Raw genomic sequence first — 22,197 nt, forward strand, 5'->3', positions numbered from 1 at the left:
CCTTGCAAACTGCGATTTCAACTTCTATATTACTGTTCCTGAAGGGGATCGATTTCCCGGAAGGAAGAGTAATAATCAACACAAATGAGATAGTTTCGACCCCTGTAAGTAAAGAAGTCAACTCGACTTTCGCCCATGGCCGGTCGGGAACTTCATGAGGAATGAGTGTCTCCTTTGGCTGCTTCCGGTCAAACGCCCTGCATACTTCACACCTTTCAATAAACTGCTTGATTTCACTGCACATTCCCGGCCAGTATATATGCTTTCTCTAGCCTGCGACAGGATGCTCACAACCCCACTTTGAGCATAATGGAGACGACGTAGCGTGTCTCGACGCAGCGACATAGGGACCACTACTCTTTCTCCTCTAATAACCACGCCATCGTAGACGCTCAGCTCATCACGAATGTCAAAGAAGGGCAGTACCAGATGCCACAGCACCCCTTTGGTTTCTGGCCAGCCAGCCTCGATGACTCTAATCAGCTCTTGAAAGCTGTCATCCTCCTGCAAACGGACTTTAATTTCTTGAAGAGTACTTGGTTTCAGACGGACGTACTGTGTCATATTAACGCTCTCAATCTCTGAAGCGACCTCCTGGCTCCCATCGTAGGGTAAATAAGCGCGACTGAGGGTGTCGGCCAGATGCATTGTGGATCCCTTTCTATAGCCAAGGTTGATATTATACATCTGAGTTCGCATGAGCTTGCGCTGAAGCCTCTTCGGCGCTCGATGCAACGGCTTCTTGAAAATAACTTCCAGAGGTTTGTGGTCTGACTCCACAGTCACTTCTCTAGCATAGGTGTAAGTGTGGAACTTTTACAGGCCACAAACAACAGCCAAAAGCTCTTTTTCAATTTGGGCGTAACGCGTCTCCGCGTCGGTTAGCGCTCGGCTCGCATAGGTAATAGGCTGGCCCCTCTGAAGCAGGACTGCTCCCAGACCTTTATCTGCTGCATCGCACTGTAAGGTGAGGCTCTCTGTCGAGTCAAAATACTTGAAGACAGGCGCATTTGAAACCAGCAGCTTCACTTGTCCGACAGCATCGTCATGTACGTCAGACCAAAACCATTCTACATCTGATAGAGTGAGCTTACGGAGTGGCTCCAATGCATCACTGAGTCGAGGCAAGAACTTGCTTAAGTAATTCGTGAATCCAATAAACCTTGGTACACTGGCCACATCAGTCGGGGTGGGCATTTCCAACACTGCCTTGATTTTGTCGGGATCTGCTCGACGACCCTCCTCTGAGATCACATGATCCATAAATGTGACTTCTTTGCGTCGCAGTTTCACCTTATCCCGATTTAATGTGCTTTTCCCGGCACCGATGCATTAAGGAGTAGAAGTTGTTGTCATGATCTGCCAACGCTTCTTCATCTGTGGAGCCTTCTCCAAAAACCAAGATGTCATCATGAATGGTTAATACACCCTTCAGGCCTTCAATTGCGTGGTTTAGCCTTTGCTGAAACTCCTCTGGGGCCGAACACAGACCAAAGGGCAGGCGACGCCAACAAAATCTCCCAAAGGGTGAATTGAATGTCGATAAGCGCGAACTGTCATCGTCAAGTTCAACATGCCAGAAACCGTTCTTTGTGTCTACAGTGGAGAACACTTTAACTCAGAATAGCGCTGGAAGAATATCATGAACTGTCGGCGTTGGATAGTGGCTCCTCCTCAGAACTTTGTTGAGGTCCTTAGGATCCAGACAGACCCGAATTTATTCATTAGGGTTCTGCACGACAACGAGGCTCGACACCCAGGGGGTAGGCTTTGTTACTCTTTCTATGATCCCAATGCTCTGCAACCGTTCCAACTCATGTTTCAGCTTCTCCTTGAGCGCGACAGGTACTCTTCTAGGAGAATGAATCACTGGCTTAGCATCCTCTTCAATTTCAAGCTTGTACTGGCCCTGCAACTTTCCAGTACCTTGAAACACATTGGGGTACTTCGTTAAGACTTCTTCCTTTGACAGGGGGATTGACTTCCGGACTGAACCTCAGTATTGACAGCCATAACATTTTGGTGTTGCACCCTGATCAAATCCGTCCTCTGGATCGTTGGGTTTCCCAACCAGAATCGGTGTCAACTGGTCATCGTCTACAACAACAAATTCCACCTGATACATTTTGGAATTCTAAGGGTTAGATACTGCTACAGTGTATGTTTCAAGAGGTTTCATGATTGTGTTTTTGTACATAGTGAGCAATTTTCGCGTGGGAGTCAGTTTATACTCAGTTTCAAGAAACTTAGAGGAAATCAAGTTGCACGTCGCGCCACTATCCAGTTGAAACTTGACCGTCGTGTTTCCAACGTTAATTGTAGCAAACAACTTTTTAGAATATTCCTGATCGCTTGCTACATGGACGCTAATTACTTCACTTTCATCCACCGAGCTGAGCGTGAGGCAATAATCATCGACTTCGCTTTCACTCTTTGATTCCACGAGATTCACTTTCGTTTTAGTAAAGCATTGTGATGCGAAATGATTCATTCTTCCACAAAACGAGCAACTCTTTCCGAACGCTGGGCAATTTTTCTTGGCAGCTCGATGTTTCCCGTCACAGAATTCATGAGAATTTGCATCTTTGTCTTTCTTTACGGCTGAAATCTTTCGCGTCCTGCTCGGGAGTTTCGCACCTTTTGTTGTGCGAATTGTCACGCCTCCTGTTAACCGGCACTTTGTCTCGCTTAATTTGCTCCTTCAAAGAATTTACCACCTCGTCTTCTTCCTAAGTTTTAGTCCGTGTTTTCGATAACTCAGGCATCTTTGTAAATCAAGATCTGGGATCTTAAGCAGCTCTTCGCAAATCTGTCTGTCTTGGATTCCACAAATGATCCGGTCTCTCACCAGTGAATCTTTAAGATCACCGAAGTTAGGGACCGATCGTTTATTACGTCCTAGCGGGGGGGGGGGGCGTGCTTTTCTAAGAAATCGAGTGTATGAAAATTTTATCCCCCCAAAAATCTTTCAAACAAAGGTTTTACCCCCCACTGCAATGACAGTTTGAAAATTTTACCCCACCCCCCCCCCCCCCCCATGGTTTGCCTGGTGGTTGAAAAGCTCTTGGGCACAACGCTTGGTTACATGCGGAAATCGCTAGCTCTCTGAATCTGAACTGGCAAGAGAAGCAATCAGAAGTTAGGCGAAATTCAAGTATTATCAATGTCTTGATGATAACGATCTTTTGTTATTGCTGGAGTCTATTCCTCAGTCGTCAAAAGAAGGTATACAGAAGGTCAAAGCAGCTCAGGGTTTGAGAGCAGTACAGGAGCATTTGATGTATGGATGTGGATCAAGGATGTGGATATATAGATTTTGAAGAAGTCTACCACCTCTATTCGTCTTTTGGTCAATTTTTTTGCCCAGATAAACAAGCCTTCAGAGATAAACTGCTTGATGAAATACACGGTTTGCCTGTCTATGTCATTACTCAACCTATTATGTGCAAGATCTTTGTCGCTCTGAAGAATAGTAGCGATATGGAGAAGTATCTAGTCGATTTTACCAACTCTATGATTGATGAGAAGAATGATTGCTAAATACATTTAGTTGGTACCTTTAAAATTTTACCCCCCACCCCCTTCATTTTTCGTAAAAGGTAAAAAATTACCCCCCCCCCCCCAAAAAAGAGCTTGTTTAAAAAAAATTACCCCCCCCCCTCCCCTAGGACGTAATAAACGATCGGTCCCTTACAGGTCGTCGCTAACAGCTTCAAATCTATGACCAACTTTTCTTGTGATTCGCCCGGTTCCTGACTTCAGGAGAAGAATTGAACCTTTCAACCTTTCAACAGTTTCATTCTTTTTCGGATTACAATGCGTGTCGAAGGCTACCAACACTTGCGATAAACTTCTTTCCGATGCGGGAGCTTCGAAAGCCATCGTATCATAAATTTCTCTCCCTTGACTACCGATCAGATACAGAAATAACTTTACTTTCGTCGCCTCCTCTTTTCCGCACATTGCCAAATCCATGTATAACTCTAATTCTTGCTTCCATCTTTTCCAACTGTCACCCAAGTTTGTCACATCGAAGTCTAACTGAGCTGGAGGTTTGAGCTGAGTAATCCTGTCTGTCGCTCCTCCACTTGCACTCGCTTGTTGTCCATCTGTCGGCATTCTGAGTTTTGCTCGCTTGTTAGGGTTCGTTAGATTCCTGACACCATTAAGCGAGAAGACGTCGTTGAGAAGCACTGTGACCCTTTATTTTAATGGCCGCTCAGACCTAAGACAGCAACTTATAAACTGACTCTGACACCCAAGCGAGGCATGCCACAAACAATGCATTTTGTTACAACCAGTACTTTCTTACGATAGTCTCTGTTCTTACTGAAAGTGTCTGTGGAGGTTGTTATCAAGTCTGAAGCTAACTCTTGAAACTTGTGACCCCTTATGTACATACATACATACATACATACATACATACATACCTACCTACCTACCTACCTACCTACCTACCTACCTACCTACCTACCTACCTACCTACCTACCTACCTACCTACCTACCTACCTACCTACATACATACATACATACATACGTTGTGTTGCTGTTTGTCATGTTGTGTAAAAACGTTCTAACTTTTAAGTGCGTGGATGAAATCCTTAAGTGCATGTCTCCCCTCAGTAAAAGCTACTGAGGAGCCCATAAGTTGTAACCAGCATCCAATGTTTCCCAACTGACAGTATCACCTCTTGATTAAACATTCCTACCATGAGAATAAAAGGAAGCCATCACTAAATAAAAGATAAAATAAATTTACATTCTCCCAACCAGTGCTAAAAGAGATACAAGTGAATGGAGATATGTGAGGAGAATTGACGTGATGACATTGGTTTTAAAGGGTTAATTTCTATTTTGATATTTATCTTCCAGGTACATGTTTTGGACGGACTGGGGTGAAGAACCCAAAATAGAGCGTGCTGAAATGGACGGCTCAAATCGTTCGGTGATCATCCAACAACAAATTCGTTGGCCCAATGGGCTAACAATAGACTACGGTGCAGGAAAAATATACTGGACAGATGCTAAATTGTATTATATAGCTAAGGCAAATTATGATGGTTCAAATCGTGAGCAAATATTCAAATCTCCCGCTCAATGTACACTAGGACATCCTTTTGCTTTGACATTGTACGAGAACAGAATATATTGGACGGATTGGAAAACGATAGGGATACACTCCAGCAATAAGAATTCTGGATTGAGATGCCAAATGGTTTGGATAAATTCATATTCTCCTATGGACATTCATGCTTTTGAGCCAAAAAGGCAGCAACCAAGACCTGGTAAGTTTAGTACAGTTACGTGTAGCTCAGTGCCATTAGAAGTAATTCATTTTTTGAATAGGCTACATCTAAAGTTCTAACTAATCTGCAAAACACTCTGACTCTCAAAAAGTGATTTGCTCAAATTGAGAAGGGATCATGTGAACAGTGGTGAGAGCAATAGCTTCCTACCAGTTTTCGTGGGGTCAATTCCCAGATCAGAGTCATGTTGGTTGGATTTGTTGTTTATTTTCCTTGTCCTGAGAGGTTTTTCTCTTGGTACTCCAGTTTACCCTTCTCCTAAAAAAAGGAACGTGTCTATACTATCTGAATGCCACAGAGTTGTTTTTTGTAAGACATTAAGACCCTGTCCACACTTGTGTATTGTAGGGTGCATTTTGATTGTGGTGTTCTTGTTTTTCTGAGATCAATATTATAAACCTGGTTTAATTTCCTTTGCATCTTATGTTTGGATACATGTAGGCCACTATATATCTCGCAATCAGCCCCCTCAAAGTTTTTAGTAGTATAATTTGTACTGTATCTTATATTGACTCCCAAAGTTGAGATGTGGCAATCCTTGCTATTAAATAGCAGGGGTGTTGATTTCTGTGTTGTTTGGAGAGGGTTTGTAGTGAGGAGAGGGTGAGAGGCGGGGGGGGGGGGGGCATTTAAATCAGAGGAGTCATTTTAATTATTGGTTGTGAGTAACTATGGCACCCTCGTACCATCAGTTGCATCTAACCGTGTACACAGGAGGGAAAAACGTGTTCTAGTTGGGTGCAAACATGACATGTGTTGGTGCCAAACATTTGAAGTTTGAAGTGGGCGGCTGTTGTTGACTTGATTTGTTTTTGCTGAAGAAAATATTCTTTGCAAGCATATTAAGAAGTTAAGAATACTTTCTGGAGGCTAGTGTGCTGCTTTTGAGCAAGAAGTATGCCTGCAAGTTGAGAAAAATGAAATAAGCTTATGAGTGGAACCCGCTGATCTGGCGCCACAGTTTGCTTAACGGCTGTCAAACTTCAAATGTTTGGCGACAAAACATGTCATATCCGGAACCTTCTTGGAACATGTTGTTTTGTCTTGTGTCCACGCTTTCATGCAACCGACAGTAATTTTAGGAAATGTAGGGTATTATTCCTCAAACTAAGCCCACTCGCTTCAACTTTATTGGAATTGCTGACCTTGTAATCTGTCTTTCTTTTACAGGTAAAAATCCATGCAACTCAACTGTCAATGGAGGATGCAGTCATTTGTGTTTGTTAAACACTTATAGTCATTCATGTGCATGTCCAAGTGGTGTAAGGCTTCTATCAGATGGAAGAACGTGCGAGCAAGGTAAGATTAACTTTAAAGCAGGCGCGTAGGAAGGGGGGTTCGAGGAGTTCGAACGAACCCCCTTTGAAGATCAATCATGTCGGAAAAAAACTTTTAAATAAAGTTCCTGAGGTCGAAATACATCAACCAAAGAAAAATAGAGATATAAACCCGTTCTTTAGGCTTCATGTCTTATCCTCAGTAAAAATAAAAATTGTTAAGAACCCTTGGAGATTAATTTTAATGACGTTTCATTTTTGCGGTAAAACCGCATCCGCCCGAAAAAGCCATAGAAAAGCATGCTTTGCGATGCGTTTTGTTCTCTGAATGCGATTCACTTCAAACTTAATAGTTCAAGCCTTGTTGAGTTTCACGCGCAATTACGTACAAGTTCGCTTGAGAACATTCACTTGTGAAAGTGAACATTCCATAAGCTCAATGTGGAGGTTGAACAACTACATGAGGTGTACCATGGGAGAGAGTAGGCTGTTCGCTCTGGCTCTAATGCATATCAAATATGATATGTCTGTCAATCTTGACGAGATAGTCAATTTGTTCCAAGGCCTACACCCGAGAATGATGCAGTTTACCAGCTTGGTGTATAACTATCAGCAGATCGAATAGCTATCAGAACTTGACAGGGCGCGGAATGTACATTGAACTTTCTTGTTTAAGTTGAGACAATTATGCCGTCGAAATGATGTATATAGCTTAAAAAGCTGCTGATTTGCCTAAAATGGGTCTCAAAATGCAGGAAATAAGGTTTCTGGAAACCTAGATTTTCAAAAATGTCCTGGCAAGCGTGCCCCCGGACCCCCCTAGTAAGAGCGCCTCCGGCGCTCAGCAAGATTTGGGCCTCAACGTACACCCCTATCGAAACCTTAGCTACGCGCCTGTAAAGGATGGTGCCTCCTTCTGCAACTCTGCATACATTGATTCTGCACATCTCGTGAATGTGCAAGAAACTGATTTCTTTTAAATGTTGCAAGAAGAAAAGATCTTGGCAAGGGCTGTTGAAATATAAAACGTTTAAAGCTTTTAGAATTATTGTTGCTTAACTATCTCTGAAATTGTGTGGTTATCCCCAATTTTCTTTATGGTTTTCAATATCCCTTGCTAAGATCTGCTTTCTCGCATATAGTCACAAACTATGAAAAATTACCTCAGTCTGTATTAGGAGGTATTGTCCTTCAACTAACAAGATCGAGCACTTGCTGCTGATGTATACATGTAGATTTCTTAAGATGAAATTTAACTTACAAACCAACAAAGTTTAAGGCCAGATACATGTTGCAACATTGTGGTGAACAAAGATGCAGCATGTGTCTATGTTAAATGTTGCATGCAGGCTTAAGATTTCTAGTACAGTCGAACCTCCCATAAGCAACTACCCAAAATGCCAAGATTTTGTGGTCGCTTAGGGGATGTGGTTGCTTACAACAGTTGAACCAGATGGGAACTCCTCTGGGAATGGGTCTGACATATCTACTTATATTCGAAGAGAATTTATTGTATAAATCCATTTTACTAGTTCCAATACCAGCAGTGCTAGGTTTTCACTAATGGTTCTTCTAAAATTCTGAGTAGTGTAGTACATACAGAGGACGTGGAGATCAGACCATGTGTCGAGTGGTCACTTACAAGATGTTAAAAACAATGAAAAATTATTGGTCGCGGTCGCTTATTAGAGGTGGCCGTTTATGAGAGATGACAATAATTATTATAGGGCTGTGACTGGGAAAATTTGTTGTTTTGGAGGGTTTACCTAAAACATGGAATCCGGAATCCGGAAAAAAAATTCGTCAACGTGAAAATTTCAACGAAGGTTAAAGTCACTTGGGAAACAGTTTTTTATAGCTTTTGGAAAATTATAATATCAGTCAGGAGCCCAGTGAGATTTTCAAAAGTTTCCCTTAGATTTCAATTGCTTGCAGTTGAGCCACTCATTTGGAATAAAGGTTCCTAATCTTCAAACGTACTCTTAAATACCCCCACACCTCTTCCTACTCGTTAACGTTTCCTACTACCATGGCACATAGAGGGACAATGAAAGGTAACTAGAGAAAAGAGTCAGTGTTACGTTTATCACTCATCAACTCTTCGCAAGACTCACTATCTTTGCATAATAATATAAAAAGTCTTGAAACAAGTCGGTATGGGGGGTGGCTTAGATTTCATCTAAAAAGAGCTACGAATTGGCACCGACCCTAGATAGACAGCGGGCAAAGTTATTTATTCATTTATCAACTCATCCGTCCGTCCGTTCGTTCGTTCGTTCCTTCATTCATTCTCTTCGTTCCTTCGCTCACTCACTCACTCACTCACTCGCTCGTGGTTCTGTCATGCCTGCCGGCATACATTCGTACGTTCAGTCATGTATGCATGTATTCATTTATGCACCTTTAATTTTTACAAAAGAGTGTCGAGCTGCCGGTACAAAAGAAACGTTTTATGTCGATGGCGGTTTTTGAAATACATTAAAAACTTCAGGAGCCTCTGAACGATTTCCCATAATTTAGTAATCACAATAGCAGGATGTAGATAACAAATTATTTTATATCCTCTAATTCCAGATACCTTGGAAGCCGTAGATCTATTGATTTTGATTTATAGGTAATAAGTCTAAATTTTAAGCCCCATTCCCACCCTTATGCCCAAACAATTTGTTGAGCCGTAATATACGTTAGTCACAATGTTATGACACGTGTAAAGGTATATTTCCATCGTCACCATTGTGAATGCGTTAATTTGCCTACTGTACCTGTCAAAACACCACCAATCGTACACATCTCCCCCCCCTAGCTCTTCCGAAAGAACGAAAATCCCCTACCCACAAGCCAATCAGCATACGGCAAGTTACACAGAAAAAGAAAAATAGAATGAAAAGAAAGCCTTTCCTGATTTACGGATTCCGTGTATTTGATTTTATCAACACAGATAGGTGTCGTTCTGGTGTGTTTTTAAGGTTCACGCTTTAAAGGGACTGCCTTAGAATATTAATACTAACACCATAGGCTTAAAAGCAGCGATTGAAATCTTAAGCAAACTTTTGAAAATTTCACTGGGCTCCTGACTGATATTATAATTTTTCAAGAGCTATAAAAACTGTTTCCCAAGTGACTTTAACCTTCGTTGAAATTTTCATGTCAACGAATTTTCATTTTTGTTTTTTTTATTCCGGATTTCGGATTTCGGATTCTGGATTCCGGATTCCGGATTCCGGATAATTTCCAGATTCCGGATTCCGGATTCCGGATTCCAAGTTTTAGGTAAACCCGTGTCTTGGATAGGTGGCTGCTTATGGGAGGTGGTCCCTTATGAGAGATGGTCGCACCTGGAGGTTTGACTGTAGTCGCTTTTTATAATGGTAGAATGGTGCTATTGATGCAAGCAAACTGGGGGAGCAATGCAAGCTAATTAAAGGCAGAGCTGTTCTTTTCTTGTATCTCTGTCTAATCAGTCTTCCCCTTTGCTGAGTTGCTCACTCAAACTCATTTTGTTCCTTTGCTACTTATCCTGCCCTCCTCACTCTTAACAGAGTGACCATTATCTGCAGCAGTCTTTCCCATTTGTAACATTCAACATCTTTATTTAGAACACCAAAGCCAGGCATGTTGCTAGAATTTTCCATGTGAGCCCAGTGTCCAGTGGTTGTGGCCATCGGCTTTTTTAACACTGCGCCAGTTATTTTTCATGTTGAAGGTTTTCTAAGAATTGCTGAAAAAAAATTTTAATTTAGTATCAGCTATATATATAGATACATTTACATATACAAACTTTGTTACTGTGTGCATCAAATTATGTTGCGCTGTATATCACCATTGTCATGGAAACTCATGACTGCAACTCTTCAATTCTCTGTTTCCACCTCAGGTCCTGTTCACTTCCTGTTATTGGCGAGGGAAGAGGATCTGCGGCACATATCACTTGACACACCCGATCTCACTGACGTTGTTTTGCCAGTTTCTGGTATCAAACATGCTGTTGCCATTGATTTTGACCTAGTGGATAAATTAATTTACTGGAGTGACGATGAAAAACCTGATATCAAGAGATCCAGAATGGATGGCACGGGTAAGCTTGTTTTAAACCTTTAGGCCCCAATATAGTAACCAGCATTTCATTTCTCCTTACAATATGACTTTGAGATCAAACATATGGATTATTAGAATACAGAAAATGATCACCAAAGATGAAATAATGCTATTCTGTCAACTACCCACTACCCACTGTTCAAGATAACTTTTAAAGTCATCTTGTTTGACGTTAATTTCACCACACAACTCACAAAAAAGCAAAATAAGAGTACAAAAAATATATATCACAGAGAAAGTGGTTCCGCTGAGTACCATAAGACATTTATAAAAAACAGTGAGGAGAGTATTTGTGGTGATGTTAGGGCTTGAAGTATTAATGTTGCATCACTAATGAGTATCACTGTTGAGTCGTATCCCGTGTTCATTATCCAAACAATAACTCATATCACCTGGTTGGCATTAATCAAATAAAAACTCTTGAAGCCCCAGTATTGTCAAACATTTAATAATCTCTCCTTACATCATCATCGCTTGTGCAAAAGGTCAGTTCACAAGAATACAGGAATGATCACCAAAGATTTTTAAATAAATTCTCCCAACTAGTACATGGACCATGGGAAATATACAATCAAGAGTGCATTGGGGAGAATATGCCTGTCAATATTGGCGCTTATAGGACTAAAGGAATCAGGATGATGTGGTGATTGTTGACTTCCAAGCACTCAAACACTATCTGTATTTTTACAATAACTGTCCAAATTCCCGCGCGCTGATTGGCTCGTAGCTATCGTCTATAAGAGTACAGACAATAAAAATGGCGCCAGATGTAACGCGCGCGCTTTCTCAACGCAAAAATAGCCAATTCCGCTCGTACTTTTTCCATGTTATTGTAAAAAACAAATCGACGGCACTTTTCTATGGTCTATACTCTTATAGACCATAAAATGACGCCATAAAATGTCCAAATCTTGGCAGTGAAACCACTCGCCTGCAGCTCGTGGTTCCACTTGAGTTTTGACGTCATTTTATGGTCTATAAGAGTATAGACCATAGAAAACTGCCGTCGATTTGTTAATTATTGCTGTCATGTATTTCACTTTTTAGATGTGCAGGTTGTAGTAGCCAATGAAATCAAACATCCTGGTGGTGTTGCGGTTGACTGGGTGGCACGCAATTTGTACTGGACAGACACTGGGACTGATCGGATTGAAGTCAGTAGGCTAAATGGTTTATCAAGAAAAATTCTGATTAGCGATCACCTTGATGAACCCAGAGCAATTACTTTGGATCCAACTCATGGGTAAGCCATCTGCTTTATGTTATGGCTATTGAACTGTAAAGCATGAGAAAGGCATTAGTTAGGAGAGAGAGATGGTTTAAAAGTTAAGCTGTGGTGCTGTTTGCTATGCTGTGTACCAGAATGTGATTCAATCTACGTACACCGTATGTATACAGTTGTATCTTTGTCCTTTAGAAAGTATGAGCATTGAAATTAAAGCTGTTGGATTAAGGGTGTAGTTGGTAATGGTCTCTTGGGGCTGTTGGATTTTTAATTTTCCTCAGCTAAAAATGCCATAGCTAGTCAGCCACCATTTGTTGTTTTGAAGTAGTTCAGGAACAAAATAATGTGAAGTGTTTTTTCACAAGTTTTCCTTTCGAGTTCATTATCTTGCACAATTATACCGTATGGTTGGGTTGATAGAAAGGACTCATGTCGTTAGTTGTAATGGTTACCATGATAAATAATGAGTCGTCCATCACATTGTCAAGTTGAGTGCTTCACACCCACGCATGCACATACTGAGAACTGTAACTTTTTCAGCTATATGTATTGGACAGACTGGGGTAGGCATCCAAAGATAGAACGCGCTGAACTGGATGGGAGTCATCGTATCACCTTAGTCAACTCTTCTGTTGCATGGCCGAATGGAATCACCATTGATTTCCGTGAACAGAAAGTCTACTGGGCTGATGCCAAGTTGGACAAAATTGAGGTCATGAATCTGGATGGGAGCCGCCGTAGAACAATTCTGGATGAAAACTTGCCACATGTGTTTGGTTTTACGGTGCTTGGAGATCGCCTTTACTGGACGGACAGGCAAAGACGGGCCATAGAAAGTACTGACAAGCGAACTGGTGGTGACAGAAAAACGATTATTGGCAATTTGTCTCATTTGAGGGGATTGAAAGCTGTCAATCTTAGTCTCGCTTATGGTAAGACAAATCCATAATTATTGATTTTGAAAATGAAGTTGCAATAATTACAGGTCCATCAATTTTGGGAAAGTACCCCAGAAATGTACTTCCTGGAATGAGATATCAATGCTTTTGTCAAACGTGAAGTCATTGTAATAAAAATAAATAAATTAAAAAAAATAATAACACGAGGGAATGGCCACAGGGTGTCTCTTCCATTCACTGTTTCAGATTGAACTGCAATTTATAACAATTATAATAAAAATTGTTTTCAGTTGTCAAACAACTGAAGTCTCACAACTACTACTAATTCTGTGATATCAAGACTGGTGAGGAGAATTTGTTTGCTGGTAGCAGAGCTTTATAGAGTTTTTCTGAGTTTTGATTGTGTGTGTATTTACAGGTTCCAATCCCTGCCAGCGTAAGAATGGAGGTTGCAGTCATCTATGTCTATACAGGCCGTCAGGGGTCAGGTGTGAATGCCCTGAAGGAATGGAGCTCATTGCTGACAAGAAGAATTGTATCTGTAAGTGTTTGTAAAATGTTCTTTCCCTTGTGACCAGTGTAAATTAAGTCTTGTGCACAGCTGTCATTAAGGGCCATCACATGTTAAGCCTGTTACGGCTACTTTGAAAGAGCCTTGATTTTCTTGATATCATGGGCGATCTTGTTGGTTGTAGGGTCATTTGCCCATAAACAACAAGAATGATAGGGCATTGAAGCTCAATCTAACATGTGGCTAAAACATATTGACAGCTAATGATGTTTGTGTCATGTAAAAAACAGGGTTGTCACGAAGTTTTTAGTCAGCCTTACAATTGGAGCAGGCGGCTGATTTTGCAATCGTCTTGACAGTCTTGAAAGAATCACACAAATAACCCAGCAGAGTAGCCAACCAAGATCATGAAGTAGATGGTGATTTTCACCAGCTGTCGGCTACTTTTGACAACCCTGCAAACCCTCTCAAAGCGCTTTTAGTAGGAAGCAACAACAAGGGCGCCTTGTCTGTGAAGGAATGGGTTCCCAAGGAAGACTTTTTAGCTCTGGCGTCCTAAGTTCAGGTCTCTTAAAAGGTTGAAAGACTGTCATGGAATTTTTATGAGAAAACTTGGTGAGGAAGAATGCTACTCTTTCTTTTTTTCTTGGGTAGAAGTATAAATGTAGAGGTTCTATGAAAACTGAGATGAAATTTAAGTGTTGGACTTTGGTTTAATTAAATGGTATTTTGATCAATGAACCCGTTCAACATGTATTCATTATCTTATTACAGTGCCAGAAGCATTTCTATTGTTCTCCAATCATGACAACTTAAGGAGAATCTCCCTGGACACCAACAATGACCAAGTGATTTCCATAGTGGGCATTAACGAAGCTAATGCTCTGGACTTCAATGTACACGACATGCAAATATACTGGGCAGATGTAACCCTCAAGTCTATAAGCAGAGCTTTCCTCGATGGAAGCCACGTAGAGCACTTGATTGTGACAGACTTAGCATTTCCCGATGGTTTGGCTGTTGATTGGATTGCAAAGAACCTGTATTGGACGAACTCAAAAGACCTGAGATCTAGAATAGAGGTTGCCAGACTGGATGGTCAACACAGGAAGATGTTGATTTGGCGAGATTTGTGGGTGCCACGGGAATTGACCCTTGATCCAGTCTCAGGGTAAATTAAATAAATGATTAGAATAAGTCACTTTTGGTTACTTGTTGTAGTATTTGTAAACGACAAGGCAATGTATACGGCTGTATGGCTTTTTTTCCCCCAAATTGACCTTTAATTACTTTTGGATATCAGTAACCCTTGCTTATATATGCACTTTTCCCGAGTAGTTGTAAACACACAAAATGTTAACATCCCTGTATTAGTAGGTGCCGTCATAGGAAGTTTACCCAAGTTTCTTAGATCATTCCGTGTACGCAGTAACAAAAGGAGGCACTTTGAAGCTTTATTTCAATTGATAAGGGTTTATCTAATATCTCGTATTCTTGTCTTTTGTTGTAGGCATATGTACTGGGTGAATGGCCTTAAGGACCCAAAGATAGAGCGAGCTGACTTAGATGGGTCAAACAGACACACTGTGATTATGAACATAACCTCTCCAAGTGGCTTGACAATTGATTTTTCATTGGGACTGATCTTCTGGGTTGATGCAGGAAACAAAGCGATTGAGTGTGCAAACTTAAATGGTACAAATCGCCGAACAGTCGCATCCGAACTATCACACCCTTTTCGTCTGACGCAGTACATGGATTATATATACTGGAGCGACTTGAGACTGGATTCAATTTACCGTGCCAACAAAACAAATGGATTGGACCGGATTCAAATCAAAGGAAACATTGGATTCCTTTTTGATATCGTGGTGTTTCACAGTAGCCGACAGGAGGGTTTGTACATATAATTATTAAATACGTTATGAGCTTGATAAATTGTTGTTATTATAACATGATTTTTAATACCATATTGTGAATGAGCAAATGATGTTTTAAAAAATGTGCAACTACTGTACCAAGCTGCATCCCCTCCTCTATTAAACTCTCTTCTCTTAAATGACTCCTTTTGGGAGGTTAGACTTATCATTCCCCCACTCTCCTCATCCTCCTTACCCTTCCTGTTTTGAAAACTCAGGCTACCTCCACTTCTTCTTTTTGAACCCTGAAAATAACTGTTTTGTTAGTCAGCATATTGCATACAATATCAGACAGAAGAAACCTAACAGGGAACGCATACTGGAATGCTTAGGTGCCAGACATGAGAATATATTCAACCTTGGTCTATGCATGGTTCTACTATTTTAATAACGAACTGTAAAAAACAAATGTGGCTAAATTATAATTTAGGCAAGGTTATTACCTCGAGACAATGCTAGCCGCTCAGCGGTTGAGCCTCAGGCAAGTAGTTTTGTGTGGGGTGGCCCCTGAGTCTGCAGGGGCTTACATGTGATTGCATATCTCAGCTTGGCTTAATGCTTTGCTTTTGCTGATCTTTGCAGATCATTGCTATTCATAGCCTGTAATACAGTATCTGCTGGTTTTTGTCATTTGTCTCAAGATTTCTCGTCATTTAAGTTGATGAGTTTAATTTGGCACCAAACAAAATATTTTACACCCGAAAATGTACAACAAGCGCCCCAGGCAGTTTCAGAAGGGGCTCAACCCCTGAATACAAAGATGTAAATTTGCCCTTTGGCACCATGGCTTCCTCTGTCCCTGCATGGGAAATGCAACTTTATTGCACTTCTTTCTTCTTTGAAACTTTCCTTTTGTTTCAGGCTGGAATCCCTGTGCTGCGGATAATGGTGGATGCAGCCACCTCTGCCTGGCTAAACCTGGTAACAGAATGGTGTGTTCCTGTTCCAACCACTACACGTTATCTGTGACGGACAACAAAACTTGCAAGGGTGAGTTAACAGTTTTGAATGCCTGTTTAAATGGTTTCAACATTTGCTTCAACACTTTGTTCAACCAAATGTTGGGGGCGTTTGAACGAGTCGTTCAACATTGTTGAAAGTGTAAGTAGGGTTGAAAGCTTTTTAAATCAAATTTAAATTGGGTTTAAACTTTCATTCAACATCCATACAATATTTCCTTAGTTCTCGAAAATGTTGAATAGTGCTGAAGCTGTTTGAACACTCCGTTTAATATTTTTGTCCAACATTTGCCCAACATCTGTTTAACTTTTGTTGAAAGAATGTCAAGGTCAAATGTTGAAAGGGTTTATACGGGCCTTAATGGGCAGTGTCAGGGCTTGAGACTACTGTTTTAGTTCACTAGTGCAATAGTGTGGAATCCGCTGAATGACTTACCTTGAGCCCGCAAGAGCGATCAGCATGCGAACATTTAGACTGCAAGCAGTCCCTTTCTGGTTAGTCGCGAGGGTGCGCTCACAGTGCAGCAAGACTGGAGCGCGTTCGTTTCACCAGCAACGGAAAATTCCGATTGGTCCATAAACAATAGCTGCTGTCAGGCAAGTTTGATGTGTAATTGACTTCTTCACAAGTTTGGATGTCAACATTTCAGATCACTAGGAAAATGGCTTCGGTCGTGAAAGAGAGTCAAGCAGCGATGTCTGCACAAATTTAAGCGATTAACTTGGCGGCTTAGTACTCAAAGAGGAACAGAAGCTAGCAATAGAAGCGCTCTTGTCGGGAAAAGATGTAATGGCCGTTCTCCACGCTGGTTTCGGGAAATCCATTATATATCAAAGCTTCGTAATAGCGAAAAACTTTGCCAACACGGCTTCGATCGTGGTTGTTGTTCCGCTTCGCAGTATTATTATTATTAATTACACTTCGGGCGTTTGTGTCGTCGATTTCTTTTACTCTGGGGCCCGAAGAAAAATTCAAATGCACCACAACTTCTAGAGATTTTGGCTTTTCAAAGAAGCTCGGATCAATGCCCAAGCTCGGTGATTCTTCCTCTTCGCTCCTGATGCTCTGGTCATTAAATAACAATGGTCGCTTTCACAGCTTCTCGGCGATCTGTCGATTCTTCCCCTCGCTCGCATTCTACAGCTTTCCGTCTCTTTTCTGTTGCCGATCCAGGAGACTTTGCAAGTCTTTTAAACCGTAAGATTTCTTCAGGTCTTGGTTTTCCTTGTTGCATTCCTGGCCGCTTTCCTTTGATTTTATAAAATTCTCCTGTGCAACGTTGATGTTTTCGCGGATGAATTTCTGCAGCATTTCTTATTTTCAACGCATACTGTGAGCAAACACGGGACGATAAAGATAACTCAGAACTTAATCAAACAAAGTTTAAGAGTTTCAGTAATTATTTTACTGATATTTCCTACGCCGGACTTCTGAGATTAATACAGATTTTCGCACGAAAGGTAATTACCATTCCGTTTAAAGTTTAATACCTTGCACACACGGCAAAAATCTGAAGCATCCTGCGCTTTAGGCTTTCTCCTGCGTTTTTGCACCGGTTTCGTTGGCGTACTTTCGCTCATTCAAAGCTTTTTTACTTTTCTTCGACAAACGCTGCGCGGACTGAGTGAATTCCGCGAGATTTACCAGCACAATACAGCACAGGGAGCAGAGGAGTTATGCTAGAAATGTCAATAAAAAAACGTCTTACCTCTTAAAATTGCATTCTTGTATTTCTTTGCGTAGTTAAAACCTCATTTGCGAACCAAATATATGCATTCATTTGCAATCGAATGCGATCGATCGTTTCGAACCATTTTGAAAAGTGCCGACCGCTGTTTAATAGACCAACTGACTGTGGGCGGCAAAGATGTCACAGCAGTGAGAAACGAGACAAGGGACAATCTCGTACCCAGAGTCCTCAGGCTTTTTGGTCAGCGGGGCGGCGCCAGGAGAGACTCTGGGATAATGGAAAAATATCATTTTTTTGATTGGTCGTCTGCATAACAATGAAAGACCGACAGGAAGTCCGTTGATCATTTGCGGAAGTTAACCAAACCGGAAACCCCCCTACCAACTTTCCTTGTTTTGGAGGGAGATTTGAAATGTCAAACTCGGAGTTTTGTAATTTTTATGTACGTGTCACAGTTATTTTATTTTATTTTTTTTTTCACACCAAAAATTAGAAACACTCCAATTCAAACACGGGTTTTGAATTATGTCAGTGAAACAATTTCTCGCCGGCTAAACATCAGCCGTTTTATTGCAGGAAGTTTGCCACTGCTGTCATACGACGGTAAATCACGGCAAAATGCAAACAGCTTAAACTGATTACTGTCGCTGTTGTGAAAAATTATTTTCGGAAAATATCATTATATCAGTCAGTTTGGGAGAAAAAGCGGTAGGAGAACAAACTGGTGAAGCCGTTCGCAAGTATGGAAACATTAAACGTAATAGAGAGGACATTGGTGTCGTCAACGTTCTGAACAATTCGAACATGTTATTTACTATTGAAGGTTATCATGAAAAAATAGAGAAGTTCTTTAACATCTATAAACCTTGTTGTGGATAAACATTTGGAAATGACTGATCTGTTGTGGAGTGGAGTCCATCTCAGGTTGCCGTTTCGATTAATTCCGTTTTGGTTTTGCCACAAGGGAAACGCAGAAGACATCTCCACGATGATCAAACGCCGCACACGAGAGCAAAAGTTTCACTTTTTTCAGTCACGGCCCGTGACCAGTTTGCCAAAGAAAAAAATTCAGAAAAAATTCCCCCTTTCTGGCGAAGGTAATGGTGTGCTGAACATTTTTCTTAAATTTTGAGAGATTTTGTTTTGAGAAATTTTGTCAGATTTTTTTTTCTCACTGTTCCATATTCCATTTAAAATAAGAACAATTAATTATTTGTCCTAAAAAGTGTATAAGGCCGTGGTTTTAGGTTACCTTCAGATGAAAGTTTAATCTCAAATGTAATAGTACATACAGATTTGAAGTTTACTTTTACAGTATAGGGGCAGTTGAGAATAAAGACTTGTTGCCTGTTACTTACAACCATCTTTAGTGAAGAGCGACCCAACTTGACCAGTCAAAAAACAGGTGTAGATAATACTGAAGCCTAAAGCTGGACTTCAAAATGTAGAGGTACCTTAAAATCTTTACATTTATTTATTTCCCACACGTACACAGACAAACAAATAAAAGAAAAAAAACTCAAGTAGTGGAGAGGATCAGGCTCAATAAAAGATACCATGAGGCTTATGAATATTAAGCCTCCTCAATCTTAAAAATATACAAAAGTTATTACATAATATATTGCTTGGAGTTTTTTTTATAACTAAACAAATAATGTACACTGAGTTTAAAATAAAGATGGCAAAAATTTGAAGGTAATGATAGTTTAATTAATTGTACTCTGTTAATGTACTGTACATTAATATGTAAGTAAAAACAATCTAACTTTTTTAAAATATTATTTTTCCCTTTATCTGAAAAAACATGCAAATACTCCATTGAAGAAGTATGAGACAAGGAAACTGTGGGTTCCCTTGTAGACAAGTGTGCAATCATGCCTAAAGTACCAGTTGTTGAAAAAAAAAATAGATGAGCGGTGGTGTGACTTTCTGTGCTATATGTTATGAGGAAGTCAACACCAAGTCTTCCCTTGAAGGGTTCAATTGGGACGCTATTATATTGAAGAGATACAAGAGAAGGCCCCTGCTCGATTTCATTCTACTGCAAGTGTACCCCTTGTACATAAACATGGAAGCCAAGTACCCCAAGTTTGTGTGGCATATGACCTGCAGATAATGCTTGCACAGCCTTGTGCAGAAAGTGACCACTTTCATCATAATTATATCCTTATCAAACACTCCACTTGTAATTGGCAAATTCACTGACATAATTATTTTGGCAGTGGATGGATTTTACTGAATAATTTGGCGAAAACAACCCCGTCTATCATTTCTTCATGTAATATTCATTCATGTAATTATTATTGCTAGTAAATATTAGCAAGAAATTTGTGGTAGCCAGCAGGTTTAAGCATAAAAGTTATACTTCCCAGTGAATCCTACCGTTTATTGTTATTTTGCACTAATAATCAAACAAAAGAAAAACTTTCAGACACTACAATACTAGCTTGCAGAAAAACTGCATTCAATATTTATTACAGAATGACAAGTCTATAAAATATATATGTTGAACATTCCAAGGATTCCAATGGGTCCTTTACTCCCTTCCCCTTCCCTGTTAAGGGGTAACAAATAAAATTATGTGTAACCATTATCTCATCAAGTATGTAGAATTTTCAAGTATAATTTGTTAACAAAACTGTTAATTATAGAGTGATTATAGATGAAACATGAAGTTTTACAGCCAATGCTTGTTAGACCCTCCCCCCCTCCAAAAAAAGAATTACTGTTCAATCTATATTATGGGTTAAAGAAACATCACTAGCCTTATTGTTTATTCTGCTGACCAGCTAAAAAAAAAATTTGAAACATCTTTTTAGATATAGTTTTGTAACTGATGGTATGACAAAATTATATGGTTTTGAATTATTATTTTGAATGTGTATTTCTATTGTTCTAGACCTTTGATCAATGCAGCTCATTAGGCTTGGTCCAGTCCCACAAACATTATGCAATATGCTGGATGACTTACATTGTGGCCTAATAGACAATCAGAGCCCAGGAAGGGCTTGAAATATGAGTCACGTTTGACAATTTTCAGTTTTAGTTCTTAGCTAACATTATTGTCAAGGGACCACAAATTCCCACAAGCGCTGGATAATTTACACAGTTCAGCAAAGGTCTCACAACACTGTGCCAATCATTCAGGATATTGGGGAGTTTGACAATAGTAATCATCTGTCGTCAAAACAAGAGCTGCAAGATCAGGGAAGAGATTATATTATACAATTCAGCAGAGTGTTGGTTGAGTATAATACTTCCCCTACCTGAAGTCAATTAAACGTGTGATACCAAATCACATCACCATCCAGTACTCAAAAGAAATGGCAAATCCTTCAGAAATTATCAATTTACCAGTAATGTGCCCTAGTCAATCAGAATACATTAGGTAATGTGTGTCAGTATCTGAGCTATCTGACTCAGCTCTTAGTTAAAGTGTGCACTCCACAACCAGATGAAGTCAGGCCCCACCAAAATTATTTATAATATAAACACAATTTGCCCAATCTTTTGACCCCTTCCCTGTGCTTCCTACACTGCACCCAAAATTACAAGAGGACTCACATAAGATAGTTTTAAATTATTTTACCTTCATTACATGTATACAAGAACAGACTAAGGAGATTATACGCACGGTATAGAAATTTACCGACTAAATGGGATAATTTGAAATATTATAGTCAGGTTATCAACAGTCTCCCAACAATCACATTATAACCAATTTACTGATGAGAGGTGGCATGATTACCACTCTCCATACAGTTCTCATATAATTACTCTGTGGTAAGGCAGAATAGTTAACAAATTAAACCTCAACACAACTCACTATTCTTATTTTCAAGGCGTGTTGGCACAATTATCCAATCTCTGTTCTACTACTTCATTTTATTTCTAGATACATTATTAGTATACATGGGAGCAACTCTACAGCACTAAAAGCATGCAAGATGTGAGCACTCTCTATCAGTTTTGCCCGCAAAAGCTAGGCAAAAGGAATGTTTATTCAGAAAGAAAAACTTCAAAGCTGCTCTTGAATTCATGGCATGTATTAAATATGCTGATGTTGAAATTGTACTAGCTTGCACTCGAACACATATGACATTCTTAAACTCACTTTAAGAAAAGCGTGCACACAATTCAGTCTAATAAAATTAACAATTTTTGGGACAAAAAAAACTTAATTTACAACAGTAAATATTGTACTAATATTAAGAGGTGATTTAAATTATTGTCAAATGGTAACATGTGCGTGTTCATTGAATCCCATTTGGACGTAAACTGTTAAGGGAAGGGGAGAAGGTAATTTGAACATAA

At 40.1% G+C, this 22,197-nt stretch overlaps 1 protein-coding gene across 4 annotated transcripts in view; it reads left to right on the forward strand.

Annotated features, from left to right (window-relative positions):
* The window catches only part of LOC146464879 (low-density lipoprotein receptor-related protein 6-like), a 62,831-nt gene that overhangs the window by 9,156 nt on the left and 31,478 nt on the right, over window positions 1–22,197 (forward strand). For all 4 annotated transcript variants that reach the window (XM_085129145.1, XM_085129144.1, XM_085129147.1 and 1 more), the window contains exons 3-11: window positions 4,874–5,286; window positions 6,478–6,606; window positions 10,459–10,659; window positions 11,727–11,922; window positions 12,445–12,836; window positions 13,222–13,344; window positions 14,089–14,485; window positions 14,825–15,210; window positions 16,095–16,223. In XM_085129145.1, coding sequence (XP_084985271.1) covers window positions 4,874–5,286; window positions 6,478–6,606; window positions 10,459–10,659; window positions 11,727–11,922; window positions 12,445–12,836; window positions 13,222–13,344; window positions 14,089–14,485; window positions 14,825–15,210; window positions 16,095–16,223 — 2,366 coding nt within the window. The remainder of the gene's footprint in view (window positions 1–4,873; window positions 5,287–6,477; window positions 6,607–10,458; window positions 10,660–11,726; window positions 11,923–12,444; window positions 12,837–13,221; window positions 13,345–14,088; window positions 14,486–14,824; window positions 15,211–16,094; window positions 16,224–22,197) is intronic.

Source organism: Pavona decussata, unplaced genomic scaffold (genome assembly GCF_977016875.1).
Source record: "Pavona decussata unplaced genomic scaffold, jaPavDecu1.1 SCAFFOLD_161, whole genome shotgun sequence".
NCBI classification, from domain to species: Eukaryota; Metazoa; Cnidaria; class Anthozoa; order Scleractinia; family Agariciidae; genus Pavona; species Pavona decussata.